Source organism: Chiloscyllium punctatum, chromosome 29 (assembly GCF_047496795.1).
Source record: "Chiloscyllium punctatum isolate Juve2018m chromosome 29, sChiPun1.3, whole genome shotgun sequence".
Classification (NCBI taxonomy): Eukaryota; Metazoa; Chordata; class Chondrichthyes; order Orectolobiformes; family Hemiscylliidae; genus Chiloscyllium; species Chiloscyllium punctatum.
In genome coordinates this window covers 67,339,562-67,357,995 of record NC_092767.1, presented here as the reverse complement: position 1 = coordinate 67,357,995, position 18,434 = coordinate 67,339,562, and the positions used below count along the sequence as shown (strand labels likewise).

At 40.5% G+C, this 18,434-nt stretch overlaps 1 protein-coding gene across 7 annotated transcripts in view; it reads left to right on the top strand.

Annotated features, from left to right (window-relative positions):
- Positions 1–16,042, top strand: part of srsf7a (serine and arginine rich splicing factor 7a) — a 32,532-nt gene extending 16,490 nt beyond the window's left edge. For 2 of the 7 annotated variants that reach the window (XM_072549287.1, XM_072549288.1), the window contains exons 3-8: positions 6,445–6,624; positions 9,179–9,265; positions 9,358–9,402; positions 10,469–10,516; positions 13,306–13,356; positions 15,567–16,042. In XM_072549287.1, coding sequence (XP_072405388.1) covers positions 6,445–6,624; positions 9,179–9,265; positions 9,358–9,402; positions 10,469–10,516; positions 13,306–13,356; positions 15,567–15,621 — 466 coding nt within the window. In that variant the 3' untranslated portion in view covers positions 15,622–16,042. Of the gene's footprint in view, positions 1–6,444; positions 6,625–9,178; positions 9,266–9,357; positions 9,403–10,468; positions 10,517–11,270; positions 11,301–13,305; positions 13,357–15,566 lie in introns of all 7 variants that reach the window. The other 5 variants (XR_011952700.1, XR_011952701.1, XM_072549290.1 and 2 more) reach the window with 5 other exon arrangements.
- Positions 16,043–18,434: the final 2,392 nt, after the last annotated feature.

Below are 18,434 nucleotides of genomic sequence, written 5' to 3'. Positions count from 1 at the left end.
CCCCAACATTGTTATTGCACCCTTCCTATTTCCTAGCTCTCCCTATATTGCCTCACTGCTCAAGTCCTCCATAGTGCCCTCCTTCAACATAGCTGTAATATCTTCTCTAACCAGTAATGCAACTCCTCCACCCCTTTTACCTCCCTCTCTATCCCACCTGATGCATCTACATCCTGGGATATTTAGTTGCCAATCATGCCTTTCCCTCAACCAAATCTCAGTAATGGCAATAACATCATACTCCCAGATACTAATCCAAGCCCTGAGTTCATCTGCCTTATCTACTACACTTCTTGCATTAAAACAAATGCACCTCAGACCGCCTGTCCCTTTGTGTTCATCATCTGCTCCCTGTCTACTCTTTCCCTTAGTTGTGCTGACGTCATTATCTAATTCCTTATAGGTTTTAAGTTAGTACCTCCTTGCTGTCCACTAACCATCTCATTTGGTTCCCATCCCCCTACTACATTAGTTTAAACCCTCACCAGTAGTGTTAGCAAAAGCACCCCCAGGATATTGCTTCGAGTCCGGCCCAGATGTAGAATGTTCAATTAGTAATAGTCTTACCTCTCCCAGAACCGGTCCCAAAAATCTACACCCCTCCCTCCTGTACCATTTCTCAAGTCATGCATTCATCCTGCCTGTTCTTTCATCTCTACTCCAAAGGCATGCTTTACCTGTGAATGGAGAAACTCCAGAGAAGATGTTAGCTGCTGAAAGTATCTTTGCATTCCTCTCTCATTCCTTCCTTGCCAAGGTGGTCATCAGTATGAAGACAGTCACACATTTAACAACACTAAATTGTGTCTGCTTACTTCAACATGCTTTGAATTCTTGAAGTCTGTTACTCTGTTCACTACCCATTATGCTATCAAGTTTTATACAATCCACAAATCTCTAAACTGTACTGCCTAAACAGCTCAGTCAATTATAAACAACAATCAATGGTCCTAAAATCAAACCCTCGGGGGACCTCATTCAGATTTTCCAAAAATCATTTTCCTCCAACAAATTAATACTTGGCTAATGCAAAAGCTGTCAGGAAAGTATTTTGGGAGTCTTGAACAGCTAGAAAACAACAAAAGGTTTCCTGTGCTTTAGCAACTGAAGGGGCAGTTTCAGTTCAGATTTAAATCTCAAATATTTGTGGGAAACAAATACAGAATATTTTAAAATATGTTCTCCAAATGAAACTTCCCAAATAAAACAGTTGAAATTACGGTGGCAATTTTGGTAGAGATCAACATTCTTTGGCTCCCTTCATATTGCAAATTCAATGAAGTCTTAACAATAATTAACAGAATTTAAACAGCTCATCCTCAAGTTCTGATATTCTCTAAAAAATCTTAACAAAACACAGAACTAAAAATGCACTCATCTTTTTGTAAACACTCTGCACAGCAGCAGCAAAGAAATTACAATACAGTACTCTGATCTGGCTAAAGCATGACCACTGATCCAACTTTTTTTTTTGAAACAGGCATTGTAGAATTTCAAACAAATCAGGGGCTCAAGGTACTCAATCAATTTGTTTTAAGGTTACAAGTTTGATCATTTTAAAAAGGACCATAATGTTGTACAATTTCAGTTGTAAAAGCAAAATCTGCCCCATTACATAGCTCACAAAACAAATTGAATTGCGATCCTAATTCAAGCAAGGCAAAACAGTTATTTAAAAGGATTTTCTGAACCACTATTTTAACAAACCAAAATTTCTAAACATTGGACGCTCTCAGCATGGTACAATTTACATTGAAACTTTCCTTTTTCAACTCAAGTATTAGTACAACCTTAATTTCAGCATTTCTCATTTTGTTTTATTGCATCCTCTTGCTGAAGTTACACTTGTAAAAAGAGAACGCCCTAGCAGTGAACCACATGGCATTGCAATTCAAGCTACTTTCTTCCCCCAGAACAAAGATTTGCAGAGCCTCAAATTTTGCCACTAGGGCACTTTAACCCCTTTCTCACTTTACTCCTCAGGGGGGCTCGACCTCCAGTTAAACACAGAGGACTCTAATCTCAATTAAATGCAAAGAACTCAAATCCCGCTTAAACACAAAACTCGAGCCCCAATCAAACACAGAGAGCTCGAACCTCACTCTCACCCCTGCCCCCAGGACTCAAACCCCAATTACATCCTCCGGCCTCAAACCCTCGAACCCCTGTTTGTCAGCGCACTGCCATATCTGTATTCATCGACTGAACTATTTACCATTCGAGGAATCCATACAATAGAAAGCAATTGAGCATGGGGACCATTTCCGACACAGGAATATTGAGAGGGAGTAAAGTTTAAAATCTTACCTTGTGGGCTCATCTATTTTTTGCCTATATGCACAACGACAGCTGACTGCTCACCCTGCCCCTTCAGAATTTTCTGCAGCCAACCTGAGACATCCCTGACCCGTGTACTTGGGAGGCAACATACCATTCAGGACTATCATTTTTGACCACAAACTCCTATCTACTCCCCTTACACTTGAATTCCCTATGACTGTAGCCCCTCCATTCTTTTTCCTGCCCTCCTGTACAGCAGAGCCAGCTATGGTGCCATGAACCTGGCTACTGCTGCCTTCCCCTGGTGAGCCATCTCCCCAACAGTAACCAAAACAGTATACCTGTTTTGGCGGGACATGACCGCAGGGGACACCTGCACTGACTTCCTGCTCTTTGTCTGCCTTTTGATCACCCATTCCCTTACTCCCTCAGCATTCTTAATCTATGGTGTGATCAATTCACCAAACATGCTATCCACAACCACCTCAGCATTGCAGATGTTAATTTTAAACAAAACAGAATTTATTTACAAAATTACTGAATGAAACACAAAAAGAGAACAGAATACAGCACAACATAACCCATCCAAAAACTCAACAGATCGTCCCAACTTAATGATGCTGTTCCAAATGCTTGCAAGAATCTCCATAAACACTCCCTTGGCATAAAAGGTAAAGTCAAACACAGGGTCTTACAGGAGAGAAGTTATGGAGAATACCAGCATGAACCTGCTTCTTTGGGTGCAGCAGCTTCCAAACTGCCTGACTGTTTTCAGTGTATAGCCAGATCAAACCAGAGAAAAGTTGAGCTGGGAGAACTGTCTGCTTCCCTTTCATTGTACATGTCATTTTTAACTTGAAAGCCTTTTGCCTGAGGGAGTATCTGTTAGCTATAATCAAATTGGCCCTAAAACACTTCAACTTTTTGAATTCTGTGTCTTTTACGACCTCTGAAAAAACATCAAGGACAACATAACCTTGTTAAAGGAGTAGCATCGTCGCATTATTTAGTGTAAGGAAGCTTTTCCTAAATTCAGTCTTAGATTTATTCGTAACTATTATTCATTAACTTTTGTTTGGGGTTATGGAAAACTGGAAACCTCTTCTGTATGATCCCACCTCCCCCCCCCCCCCCCCCAACCTCCAAGCCCTTTAAAACCATGGGTTATGGCACTCAGTGTTCTGCACTGACTGGAAAGAAAATCAACTACCCATTTTAATCCCAGGTTTCAGTACTTGGTCGTGAGACATTTAGTTTGCTGCACTTCATCTGCAAATCTAGGTGCCTTTTAAGCAAGTTGAGTGTTTCTAACTCCACCACTAAATTGGGCAACAAGTTGCAAATATCTATCGCCCTCTGGATGCAAAGGTCTCTGTTCATGGCCCCACTAATCCTCCTCCTAATCATCTTAAATATGTGTCTTGTCGAATTCACTTCACTGTTAGGGGAAACACTGTCTACACTATTCGGTCCTTTATTTTTGTGCACCTCTTAAGTCACACCTCAGCCTCCTCTGTTCTAAGGAAAATAGCACTAGACAATCCAATCTTTCATCATAAGCCCTGGTAACATTCTTTTAAATGTCCTCTCTAGAGAAATTATGTGAATAGGAAGGAATCAGTGAACTGGCTGGTGGGCAAAAAAAAGACAAATGAAAAATTCAAACTGGGGATGTGTGGAATAATGCATTTGCTAAGGGCAAACAAGATGAGAACTTAATGCAATGAATGGTGGCATAGTGAGAAATGTAGAAGAGCAGGAAGACCTAATAGTGATAACCTTTCACTCTGCTGCTTATCTTTCTCCAACTGCTTGAAAAAATTCAAAAACTGAGGAAGAGTGTTCCGATGACATTTGCCCGTCTGTGAAAGCTCCTTCTCTCAATCTTAAATGGGCACTCCTTTATTTTGAAACCGTGAACCCCTATTTCTAGATTCTTCCATAAGCAGAAACACCCTTTCCATATGCAGTCTGTCAAGACCTCTCAGGCTCTTCTGTTTCATTTAAGTCAGAGTATCAAAGCACAGAAAGAGGCCCTTCTGTTCATTATTTTCATGCTGGTCATTAAGCACCTGTCTATTCTAATCCCATTTCCCACCACCTGGTCCATAGCCTTGAATGTTAGGTTTTCAAGTTTAAGTCTAAATACTTCTCAAATGTGGTGGTTCTGACATTTTCAGGTAATGAATTCCAGGTACACCATTGTCTGGGTGGAAAGAATGTATCCTTGCACCCCTCCAAACTTCTGCCTCTTAGCTTAATACTATGCCCCTGGTAATTAACCTCTCTACTAAGGAGAAATGTTTATTCCTGTTGACCTTATTGGATTGTATCAATTTTGTCAGCCTCAGCCAGGTTTCCCTATCAGCCTTCTCCGCTTCAAGGAAAACAACCTTTAGCCTATTTAGTTTCTCTTCAAATGTACCAGCCTGGGTAACATCCAGCTGAATCTCCTCTGCATCCTCTCCAGTGTAATTCCACCCTCCTTATGTCTATTCAGAGATGTTATTGCACACTTCTGGAGCAAGTGAAACGTGAACCTGGCTCTCTTAAATTCAGGCTTAGTGAAACTCCACTGCACCACACGATCCCCTCTCATCGTTCCAAGAGTGTAGTGACCCCATAATTGCATACAGCAGTGCCTAACCATCATTCTGTCCAGTTCCATCATGATTCCCCCCCCACCCACCTCCACCAAGGTTCTTGTATTCTACACCTAATAAAAGCACGTATCCAGTATGTTGCCTTAACTACCCTATGTGCGCATCCTGTTGCCTTCAATGATCAATGTATGTGGGCACACTGATTCTCTACTGTCCAAGATCCAGCCATTCATTGCATGCTCCCTTTCCTTGTTGATCGTCCCAAAGCAAAATGCATCACTTCACATTTTTCAGGATTAAATTCCAGCTCCCATTCTTCTGCGCTGTCCATTTAATCTCCTCCTTTTTCTCTGAACTCCTCCAGATACAAATCTAGCCTTTCCTCAATTTAAAAAAAAATGCCCATTCAAATTGTTAACCTAGTAAACTTTTTCTGAATTGCTTCCAATGCACTCGTATCCATCCTTTAAATAAGGAGATCAGTACTATGCACAGTACTCTAACTGTTGTCTTAACAATTTCAGGTTATCAACCACCTGATGAAGAAGCAGTGCTCCGAAAGCTAGTGCTTCTAAATAAACCTGTTGGACTATGACCTGGTGTTGTGATTTTTGAACTCCCTATTTTTTTATATTCAATTCTATTTGCAATATGCATTAAAATTTTGTTTTCTTACCTAATTACTGTTTCCAAAAATCGGCTGCCGCTCTTTCCTATGAGTCCATGCTGTTATAGTTGAAATTAATTCAGGCAAGAGGAGTTGGTTGTGTTGAAGGGTGTGATTTATTTATCACTTCAAGAGTTTAGATTTGAAGTGGCACATGGGTTTAGTTGATTTTTGTGAACTGGTTTAATCATTAGGTCATTTTTTGTTTTGGGAATCATGATTTTAAACCAGAACATGTCAGAAAGGTGGACCAAGTTCGAGAGGCTGAATGGTCTACACTTGTTCCTATTTCTTGTGGTCTTAATGAAGTAACATCAACTGATTTCAAAACATGGTGTTTTTCCCCACCTTACATTAAATAGGAGAGTATTAGTCATACTTGCCACTTCAACCAAGAAATGCTTGTAGGGATTTAGTTGGGCTTGTCTGTGATTAGCCTGTGGGCACACGCTGGTTTGCAGGAGCAAGGGTGATTTTGCTGTCTCTGGCTGAACTAAGCAACTTCGGTATATTTCCACTTCAGTTGAAGTCCTATTTCATACTGTGGTTTTTGTAATGAAATGCTCATGTTTTGGCAAAAATTATTCAGTTTAAATTGTGGGAAAGGACAGGGGGTGTCGATTTCCAAGGTTCATAATATCAGAAATTTGAACCCATATCTACATTTTTTTAATAGGTTGATCCCACTGTTGTGTATTTCCAGCATTGTTTCTTAAAACTTATTTTACTAATGAAGTTCCTCTATATGCTGCTAGCTGAATTGCTAGTCTCTAATTAATGTACAGAATTCAAGATCGGGTGTAAATCTAAAATCAATATGAAGCTACTGATAATCTGAGATACTGTCACGCCATAGTTTTTCAAAATCTAACTTTCTTTCACCTCCTATTTCAGGGTTCTGTGTGGATCGAGGGTTCGCGTTGAGCTGTCAAATGGGATGTCACGTAAATCTCGCTATGGTCGCCCTCCTGCTCGTCGCCAGTTTGACCCTAATGACCGTTGCTATCAGTGTGGAGAGCGTGGCCACTATGCCTATGACTGCTACCGGTACAGCAAGAGAAGGCGTGGCAGCAGGTAAGCTGCAATGGACATGCTGCCTGTAAATATAGGGGAATAGGTGTCTTCTGTTGAGCGGGATAAGCATGAATCTTAGAGACTGTTATATTTGTAACTGGCCCTTGAAAAATCTGAACAAAATTACGTTAAAAATTGTATAAAAGGCTAGGGACATTAGTAAGAGAGGTTAGATAAATCTTACCAGCTCAGTGTTGCTCTAGCACAAGTGATTCAATGGAAGAAGACATAACAATCTTTTTTTGCGACTATTGCTCTATCTGGTTTAATTTCCACAACATGCAGTATGTAGCCAAATATCACATTTTCCTGTTCTCAAATCAAATGCACTGAAACTCTTGGTCTAACAGCCTCACTGACTGGTAAAACTCAGCTTGATTATGTTATAGCACAGCAGTATTAAGGCAGTGAGTGCCATTACCTACAGCTTTAGAAGATAATGCCATTAATCCTAGTGCCCTACTCCCTCCCTCCCCCTCTCCCACCAAAAAAATAATAGTACAACATTTTGGTGCTCTGTTGAATGTTTCTTGGCTGTAGGTAATTGAAGTTATTGATGGAGATATTCAAAATGCTTTAACTTAACATTGTTAGAGGATGTGCCTATTTTGTCGAATTTCCATATATACTGTTTTAATATGCAATTGTACATTAAATGTCTGACTTGTCTTCTGTTTAAATGTTAGAATGTATACATGTTTAAATGTGTCAATTATTTAAAATTAGCCCTGTATATGTTGCAAGTAACGTTTGCTATCAAGTATACATGTAGAATACAGTTGAATCCTGTTAATTGGGACTCCCGGATGGAAACTTATGGTTTACTTTAATATAAAAATACCACAGACCTGAATCCCTTGGGATCCATTTGATTCCGGTGAAGGTCGTCTGGTCTGTCCAAATTAGCAGATGTCAGCTGTTCATGAAATTAATCAAAAGTTATGAATTGTTGAGGTGAAAGTTGAGTCGAGTATGAGAGTAAAGACAGGCTGAGGTAGTTCATTGATATTGAGCTTTGAAGAATATATCGATTGTATTGGTGGCAGGGATGAAACAATGTATTTTTTTTAATGACTCTGGTGCCCACATTGATGAAAGCCTTTAGAATCCATAGAATCCCCATTGTGTGGAACCAGGCTGTATTGGCCCAATGAGTCCACACCGACCCTCCGAAGAGTAACCCACCCAGACCCATGCCTGTACTACAATAAATTTACCCCTGACTAATGCACTTAACCTACATGCCCTTGACCACTTAAATTGGCAATTTAGCATGGCCAATTCACCTAACCTGCACATCTTTGGATTGTGGGAGAAAACCCACACAAACATGGGGAGAATGTGTAAACTCCACACAGTCGCCCAAGGTAGGAATTGAACCTGGGTCCCTGGCACTGTGAGGCAGCTGTGCTAACCATTGAGATTTAACACTCAGCTTCCCTTGTTACAAATTGCTAGATGGAGAAGCCATACTTTTTTATACTTTTTGCTTTTTAACCATAATATTGGCAGCTCCCATTCCTTGCCCAGCTGGTTCTTCTGAAAGTTTAGTTGGTGACTGTCCACTGATGATTACATCATGCAGTCATGGCAAACTTGGCTTTGCCTCCTGCATTTTAGCTCTTTTAGTATGTGCTGCATAATGTGGTGTACTTGCTTAATTGGCCATCATAAGTAGGGTGGGGAGGGGGCAGTGGGGCAGGTGCAGTTTGTCAAACTAAAATGTTGACGTGATTGTTTTCAGTCACACAATTCACATTTTACCATTGTTCATCCCTAACCACCAAGTTGAATGTGTTTTTCAAGGGCTGTTAACAATGTTTCTGGTGTAATAATTCTTTGGCTAACGATTCACCTGATCCAACCTTTCAGGTTGCTGCATTTGAGTCTGTCGCCATGATTAATGATCTTCTGACCCTCATGGCACCGGGCCTTCTAGCAAACTTTGGCCACTGCGGGTTCAGATCTTCTGTTGTGCGCATATACCTCTACCTGAGGTTCTGCTTCGTCCTGCCTTAAAAAAATCAGTCTACGGTCTTTGTGATACAGAAAATTGGCCAGTTTAAAAGATGTAACGCTAAAGTACGCCCATCAAGCCAACTAATCAGGCTCTCCGGTTTGCTAGAGGAGCGTTCAACTTAATCCGTCCTAGTCCAAACTCCCCTCAAATATTCCACAATCAAGCACCACATGTATCCTGATTTGGGCTTTCTGTGTTTGGAAGATCTGCTAGACACAACGAGAAATGAACATAATTAGACCAACCTGCGTCTTCTAGATCTTCTAGATCTCTCTGGGGGCAGAGACGGCTAATCTGTTCTGTAAAGGTTAATTTCTTATCAGGAGTAGTTTTTAATTTTACAAGCCTTTTTTTATAAAAAACGTATTTAATTTTAATGTGCCTTTTTAACACTTCAATAACTGGCTGTATGAATCCACATTTAATTTTTTAAAAATAATTGTTTTGATAATATTTTGACATCTTGTGCAGCGTGGCTAGCTGTCACGGGTGTCCTTGCACCACATGAGCTTATTATACTCTCTTCTGTTTTAGTCGATCTCGATCTAGGTCTCGTTCCCGTTCGAGATCCAGATCAAGGGGGCGTCGTTACACCAGATCCCGCAGCCGCAGCCGCGATCGGTAAGTCACTGGACTTGCCTTTGGAGTTTGCGGTTTATTGGAACAGGAGCTTGCTTTTATTTTTCCTGCAAATAATTTCTTTTCAATTGCAGCCGCACTCGTTCCCGTTCTCCTTCGTACTCTAAGAAGAGAAGTCGGTGAGTGGCAATCAGCAACCTTAAAATTAGAGCCAGGCTGTTCAGGAATGTTGTCGGGAAGTATTTTCTCATATAAAGAGGAGCAGAAATCTGGAACTCAAAAGTATTTGAAGCTGGATGTCAATTAAAAATGTCAAAACTGAGTTTGAAAATATTTTGTTAGGTAAAGGTATTAATGGATATTGAACAAAGGTAGGTAGGTCGAGTTGAGATACAGATTATCATGGCCTAATTGAATGGTGGAGCAGGCTCAAGGTGCTGAATGGGTCCTATGAAATTTGTGGCAGGAGCACTTTTTACTGCTTTGGGAGCAGGAAGCAGAATGAAATGGGATATGAATTTGCAAACAAAGAATGTGGTGCTAGAAAAGTATTTGGAGAGTATGGATTACTGGGGTTCTAAGTATTTTTGAAAGCTTTGGCATTATTTTACTGAAGGAGGAAAATCTGCTTCAAAAGTTAGAATAAATTTACCATGAAGGGGCATGGGAGTGACCAGTATAAGTGAGTCTGAGGCTGTTTAATATATTGGTTAGAACTTTGATACAGTGAAACCCAGTAGGAATAGTGTGTGATCCAGCATAACTCAGTATTAGGATTACAAGAAAAGGAAGTGAAGTAACAATAACCTGCCTGAATGCCTTTTTTAAAATGGCAGCAACTATGAATGCACACACTCTCAGATCCTCTGCCATTGTATACAAAGGCCACAGTGCAGTATTGAACTGAGTTTCAATGAGGTGCAGAGGATGCAGGTCCAGTTGAGGTTTTGAGGCTAGTCAAAGGGAAAGACCACAGTGAGGATGTTGGCGGAGAAGTGAAGACTTGGGGAGAGAAGGCGCGAAGTGAGGTTGCACAAGGGAGAATTCTCATCTCATCCTCCTTTTTCCCCCTCTTGCCTGACACTGTTCACATCCTCATCCTATTTAAACTGGGACCCAAACCTGTTTAAATATGCAAACACAAATTTAAGTGGTGCATAGCGCACATGCGCTAATGTCTGCACACAGCCTTTACAATATCACGTGTATGGTGTGATTTTAGGAGCCAACCTTATCTTTCTGCAGGTCCCTTACTCCATTAAGGTCCAAGTCCAGATCCCCAATTGGGAGAAGGTAGGTGGAATTTTGTTCTGTTCAGACTATAGCTCAGGAATGTTAATATTTCTAAGTAAATTACTGTGGGGGGTGGGAATAAGAATGACCTATCACTTGAAGGCTTTGGGGAGGATACTGAACTCTAGCTCCCAAACAACATTAGTGAGTCAAATCATGCATAAAGTTCCATGTTCGTTCCTGGTCAATGCTTATTTGACCAAAATTAGTGTGATATTGGCATTTATTTTATCTCTGCATCCCTGGGTTGGGAAGAAAGATTTGTGTCTTGATCGTTATCCAGTCTCTCCTGATAAAGTCACTCATGTGGACCAGAGACCAGAAATAGCTCCAGTGTAAATCCCTCTTATATGTCAGCCATTGCATTGTAGATCAGTAGTTAATTGGACAAGCTAGTGGAATAGTTGAATTATCATCAGGAAGGGAAACAATTAACTAGAAAGTAAGACCCCAGGTACTTAAGAATTGGGGACAAGCATATGCCACTCTGCCCTTAGATCGTGTGCTGCCATTCAATAAGATCATTCCTGATCTAAGATAGATGTGATTTGCGTAATCATTTAGCAAGAACAAACAGCAGCCTTAACATAAAACTATGTAAACACATTCCAGGTGGTGCAATCAGATAAAAATTATCACCGATCCAAGGAAGGATATAGGGCTGACTGAAGGTTTGGTGAAAGGTAGTTTTTTTTTAAGGACACAAATGACTAGAATTTTTTCCCACACCAACTTTATCCCCATCTTTCCAAAGGCTATTACCTGCTTGATGCCTGATGAACGCGTAAGTACAATGCACTTTACTTTTGAGAGTCTTGACTGTAAGTGTTGATGGACCATTTGACTGCAGGAGGTATTTCACCTAAGTCTAATCCAGTCATTACCAGCACGGATTATGTGGAAATAGACAATTAGGAAAACATGCCTGGATCAAAATATGTTGCCAACCATCTACGTGCTCCATCAACACCAAGACCACCTATTTCTTTATCCGTAACATCAACTCAACTCCTGCTTGAGCTCATGCTGCTGAAACCCTCATTCATGCCTCATTATTTCTAGACATGACTATTGCCTTCTCCAATCCTATAACAGTACTGTAACAAGAACAGGCCCTTTGGTCAGCCATGTCTGTGGTGACCATGATACCATTTTAAACTAATCCCAACTGCCTGCACATAGTCCATATCCCTCCATCTCTGCTTCTTCATGTTCTTCAATCAGAGGAGAACTTAAGCTCATCCCAAACTTTGCCCGTGTCCAAACCCACAGAATCTGGTTTGCCCATCAGTTTGTATTCCATGACCTACCCTGACTGCCAGTCCAACAAGCTTTCAATTTTCAAATACTCTTTGTTCTCAAACTCCCCCTTCCGTACCTTTGTAAGCTCTTCCAGCAGCGAGTCTTCAAAGACCTTTAGTGCTGCTTTTATAATGTTTAATTGTTCCATCATTGGCTCTGTTCCTTCATCTGCCTAGGCCATGAACTCTGAAATTCCCTCCTTAAACAAATTACGTCTCTACCGCCTCCTTTTTTTAATTAAGCTCTTTATAGTTCATTTTCCTCATTTATCCTAATTATCTTCTGTAGTTTAGTGTCACATTTTGTTTGATGATCATTTTTGTAAAATGCGTAGGGACATTTTACTGCATTAAAGGATCTGTATAATTTCTTGAATCTTTCTAATCTAAGGTTGGTGGAGCCAGCCTAGCACTGTCCTGGGATTGAAGTATACCTTAATAATGTGCATGTCAGTGACTTGCTACGCAAATCTGTTGCCTCATAACTTGATCTCTAGTGACATATGAGCAGCCTGTAGCAGAAAATATCGGTTTTGGAAATCTGGAGTTTCCTTTTAAACTGCCAGAGGCATCCTTTACAGTGAAGTGTTCCTTCATATACTGTCTTGAAATTAATTTTGACAGGAAATGTTTTGATTGAGTCTTGCTGAGAGTCTTAAGTGCTAAAATAATTATTTTTTTATAATGTATTATGTTGAAATAATTGAAACTTGCATAAATGATGAGCTGTCTTCCTAAATATCCTGATCAGTACTTGGTTATTCCATGAAGTGTGGTGGCTATGTACCTGTCAACTGCGTTGCTAGGGAAGCATTGCTGAGCATTTCCACTTACTGTGCTCACTACAGAGTGATCAAGAGTGTTGATCCCTATCTCACTGAAGATGATGGAACCAAGTATGCCACTTTGGCCTGTAACAGGATTTATTCCATAACCAACGTTTGACGTTATGGACTTTGGGTAAAGTGGTGGGAGGGATTCCCCTTGTATAGCCTTCATCCACAATACAGTAGTCAACTATTCATAAGTAGTGGGTATGCTGGAGGCTGTCCACCAGACTGGAATTGCAGTTCAATTGACAGATTCGAAAATGGAAAATAATGGATAGATAACTTGTGGGTCAGGGATGGAACAAATCGATGTGTACACATAAAGTGTTCCTGGTTCAGAGAGTGCAAGGTCTTTTGATAACTGAAGAGCTTATGACATGGAATTAAAGTTTGATTAGAGTTAACTGATTGCAACTGGCTGGTTCAAACTTTGAGCAATTGCAAAGTGATCAGAGCTCTCAGGGTCATTGTTGCGATGCAAGCAGAACCAAGGGCTTTGCGTAGTTGAAGCGTGACCAGAACTGAGAGACCCAAAGTTGCACTGAGATCAGAGCTTGAGGGGGCAATAAATGCAGTACGACCAGGAAAATGAGCACGAATTTGATTATGATGGGTGTTGGATGCTAGTTGCTTTCATGTTTATCTTTTTTGTATTCAGCCCTTCAAGATCACGGTCTCGATCAAGGTCTTTTTCGATTAAACGAGAAAGGTAAGTCCGTTTTGGCTTAGGTAACAGCACAACTTTCAATTTGTCATCTGCCTTTGAGGTAGAACATACCCCGAAGGAATTGAGATGTAATCAAAAAATGGTTACCCAGTCAGTCATGCAATTGTGAATGGAGTACCTTTGCTCTACAACTACCCAAAAGGTAATAGATGTAAGAGGGTGTATGTGGCACAAGTGATCACAGGAATGGGGAAGAGCAGGGTCACGAAGACAATTAAGCAAGTGGCTTTGGTCTTAAATTCAGTTGGGGGGGGAGGAGCTGAGAGCTCGTGGAAAACTATACAAGAGGGATGGTGGGTGCAGTGCATGTTGGGGCTGAAACTCCTGTGTTTGAGTAAACTTTATACAGTTGGTGGGGGGATGGAAAACCCAGACCAATGCTGTTTGTTAGTCTGCAGTTCGAAATTATGGTTGGCTCTGCCTGCTGAGCGTCACTCAACCTGTACACAATCTGTAGTTTAATTAGGTCAAGCATTTCTTCTCTAACTTAGCTCATTGCTGTTATAGTAACAAAAACAGCTTGAAAGCCATTATCATTCTAAGTGTGTGCCATCAACAGAATCTGATGTTATTGTTGATTGTTAACTGTAAAAGGAGATGCAAACTTCAGTATTTAACCTGGTTAAAGATTTAACCTCCTAATCTGGCTTTACACCTGAAATACACTCATTCTATGTGGAAAGTGTAATCATCTTTAAAGAGCTGAAGTTGAAAATGTGCGAACTCTATTGTCTGGGGAGCAGTAACAATTTGTAATTGAACTGATAAAATCACAGTGGGAGTTCTGCTCCCTGAACAATTTGTGAAATTATGCAGTTAAATTACTAGATGGGTATCTTGGTTCAGCTACAACAATAGGCTTCTGAGTTAGGATGAATCACTTCTGTAAAGTTAAAAATCGCACAACACCAGGTTATAGTCCAATAGGTTAAATGGGAAGCACACTAGCTTTCGGAGCGTCGCTCCTTCATCAGGTGGTAGTGACAGTGCCTCCACTACCACCTGATGAAGGAGCGACGCTCCGAAAGCTAGTGTGCTTCCAATTAAACCCGTTGAACTATAACCTGGTGTTGTGATTTTTAACTTTGTGCACCCCAGTTCAAAACCAGCATCTCCAAATCATCACTTTTGTAAGTTAGTCGGGTTCCATATTGAGGATTTTAAAATCAAGAGATTGGAAAATCTGGTTGCCTTTTTAAATTATTCTTTCATGGGCGTAGGCATGACTGGCTAGGCCTGCATTTATTGCCCATCTCTAATTGCCCTCAAAAGTGTTGGTGTGGTGCCTTTTGAACCACTGCAGTCCAAGTAGATGCTATCGGGAGGTAGTTTGAGTTTGAACCAGTGAAAGACCAGCAGTTTAGCTGCAGGTGAAGATTGCTTGTGACTGGTGGGAAGCATGTAGATTATAGCATTGCCATGCATCTGTTACCCTCGTCTTTCTAGGTGGTAGAAGTCCTGGGTTTGGGCGGTGCTGTGAAGAAACATTGGTGAGTTGCTACAGTCATCTTGTAGATGTTACACCCTGGTGCACCAGTAGTCACTTGAGATGAATGAGGTTGGCAAAAGTAGACATCATATCTGTAAGATCTGTGGAATTAGATTAAATGTCAGGAAGTATGTATTTTGCCAGCCTTTGCTCCCAGGGCAGAGGGAAAAATAGTCACTACTGAGCTCCATTTTCTCAGATTCCTGATCTTGGTGTGAACACTGAATCACAGACCATGCTATTCTCTGGTACTTTCATTGTGATCTTGGGAAGTCTAAAGAATTCAGCAGACCTTATCCTGGATTATAGTTGCAGAACCCCATGGTCATGGTATTGAAAGAGTAGCACAGAGTTCAAATTCCACTGTGGCAATTTGCAAAATTGAACTCAATAAATTGGATAATTAAGGGCTAGCATCTGAAAGCATCCCAAATTGTTCTAAATGTCTCCATGTTCATTAATGCCATACTAACAAGTGACTGGTGCTTCACAGTTACATGGTTCAATCTTAACGTTCACAGGGCAGCCAGGGATATTAGAGCAATAAGAGCTTGTCACTGTTGTCTGAATTCTATTTTAAATCTGATTTCTTTTGTGGATGTGTTTAATTTGTTTCAATGACTTTACCTTGATGGGGCATTGTGAATAGGTTGTGAACTCCGTTCTCCTTGACAGCTATTTTCCTTTCCTCTCTCTTTTTCAGTCGCTCCCCTTCAGAAGGTTCTCGTAAGACCCCAAGTCCTGGAAGAGATGACTGAAATGCAAAGACTTTGTGAAGAGTGCAGCAAAGGGGCCCTTGTCATCTGACCATCTTTTAACTAACCTAGATGTTTTAGTGCCTTTTTACGTGCATGCATTCCACAGAAAAGTGTTCCTACTGTTCACTTAGCACGAGTAAATGTTCTTAATTGAATGTTGTGAAACAATTGTACAGCTTGTTCAATGGATCTTCATTAGCTGGCAAGGGTTCAGTAAAAGTACTCACATTTCTTTGTATTAAATTTTACACATTTATCAAGTACAGAGATTCTGCTTCAGTGAATTTGTTGCAGTGTGCCAGGTAATGTCATGAAGATTAAATAATTGAGAATTTCTAAAAGGTTCCGAACCAGTTAACTATTTTGTCTCTTTACATCTTTTCTTATTAGTGCCCAATAATAAAGAGAGGCTTAAAATGTATCTTGTGTGCTCTGAATTTTAATGGTAAGATTGAGAGGGTATAAGGCTGGGAGATTCTGAGATGTAATGAAGCCCCTGCGAAGGCTTCATTTGTATTACCGTAGTAATTGCTGCATAGTTGATTACTGGTGTTTAAGGTTAATCTTGAGTTGTGGTAAGGGAACAACTGTTTCAACTTGTACTATGTTAAATGCAACAAATGTTTCAAACCATTTTCAATATTGAGGACAACAATGAGGTGTTGAATGGAATGAGGGTTCCTTGGTAGGACGCGATCCCTTGATTAATTAGGAGACGAGGATCGGACCCTAAGTTAGTTTGGGCATGGTAGTACAGTGGACTTGAATGAGAAAGGCAAAGCGTGTGGGATTTGGTGCATGTGGACTGCATCATTTAAGATCAATTGAAATTGGGGCAATAGAGAATCTGGGCTAATTACGCTGTGAGCTGAGCATTGGAAGCAGCTCACAGCTGCCATAGTGTGAAATATTGTAGAGGCAAGTGCACTGTCTTCACTAACCTTATGTGGCAATGTGATGGGACACCATATCAAGATTCACCACCTCTTGACTGACGGAGAAATGATAACCCTGAAGAATGAAGCCAGAAGCATAGGCTGGTAATAACCACAAGAGGATGGTCCTCTGTTCTTACAGCATAATGCTAGTAAAATATATTGAGTCTTAATATTGGTCAGGCCTTAATAAGAAAAGTATCTTATTAGCATGTATTTTAAGGATTGACATTTATCATTTTGCAAAAGTCTTTATTTTGATGAAGAATGTGATCACCTCTCAAATTTCTGGATGTGTTACGTGATGAATTTTTTAAATTACCTTGATGCGTAGAAACTCATGTGGCATATAATTGCTGTCATGGACCAACAGGCCAAATAGTTTGTGCTATAGCCTCAGGAATTCTTTCTGGTGATCGCATTGGTAGGCTTTTCAGCAGCAAATAATTGGTTTACTTCCAAATTTATTTGAAATTTTTTTTTTAACGTCTGTACTGCCTGAGACAGTTTTGTGTCCTGCACATCCATTACAAAACCAGCCCCAAAGTACAGTTTTGTTGAAGTTAAGGCTCCCCTTTCATTCATAACTGCAAACCTACTGATGTGTATTTTTTTAAATGAAGACTCCTGTCTCAATGCTGAACAGGTGAGTTTGTGTGCTGAAGGTGAAACAAAATTTGTGAATGGTTCGTTCAGAAAAAGTAGTGGGGGGTGGGGGGAGATAAACGCACACTGGCAGCCAGCATGCCAAATAGGAAAGGTGAGGGAGAATCCTAAAACAGAACCATTGATAGGTCATCAGTTTTTTTTTGAAGAACTGAAAATAAACTAAGGATGCAACCTCAAGTTATTTAAATTCCTGCATTATTCATGGCTCTGTTTTGAGTTGCCTAGGCATTAAATTCTGGAATTCCCTCTGTAGACCTGTTCAACTAACTTTCTTCCAATTTAAGATGTTCTGAAAATCCACCTCTTTGGCCAAGCTTTCTCTCTGCACTGTGACTTAACGTCTCGTGCTCTCTAATGTTCCCTCCAAGTGTACACCCACACCCAGGGTACTCGTGACTTGCAGCAACCAGAAGTGGATAAATCAATTTGATTGTCAGTGCTCTTGACAAGGTAATGGAGCAAAAGGTGGTACGTAGATCTATTTGGATTGTTTATTGAGCCTTGGTCTGTACAGATTGGCTGTTGTTTCCTAGATTTAACAGGGACTACACTTCAAAAGATTCACATTCACTGGATTTAAAACACAGGCCACCTAGGACTGGAATGGTTCTGCTTTAATTATAAAGTCTCTCTTATAGAACAATACAGCGCAGACAGACCCATCGGCCCTCGATGCTGTGCCAACCTGTGAACTATTCTCAGCTCATCCTTCTACACTATCCCAAAATCATCCACGTGCTTATCTAAACTTTCTTTAAAGTTGAAGGAAAATTATCAACATCTGCAATGTTTTGCTTTTGTACAGAAGGATGTCTGTGTATGCTTCCCCATATCACACTGTACCCACATTCATCTACACTAGTAACCTTAGCTCCTGTGTCCAAGCCTGGAAAATATCTATCCCCTTTCAACTGTATTTTTATCATCCCATTTGTCTATTCTCTCATTTAGCATTACATGGGTTTGTCGAGCCTTTGACAGTGTGTTCACAATGATGTGTATAGTTAGTGATTATCTCAATTTTCTCTTTTGAAGCTTCCCTTTATAAATTGCCCTCATCTCCATTCTCTCAAGTCCAGGGGAGCAGATTTGAATGATGATGGTGGCTGTTCATTCCAGAATTATTCTGGAATGCAAAGATAACTCCAAGCTTTTTTTTTCTGTACTGTGAATCTTCATCTTAAACTGTCTCCTGCCCGTCCAATGCTA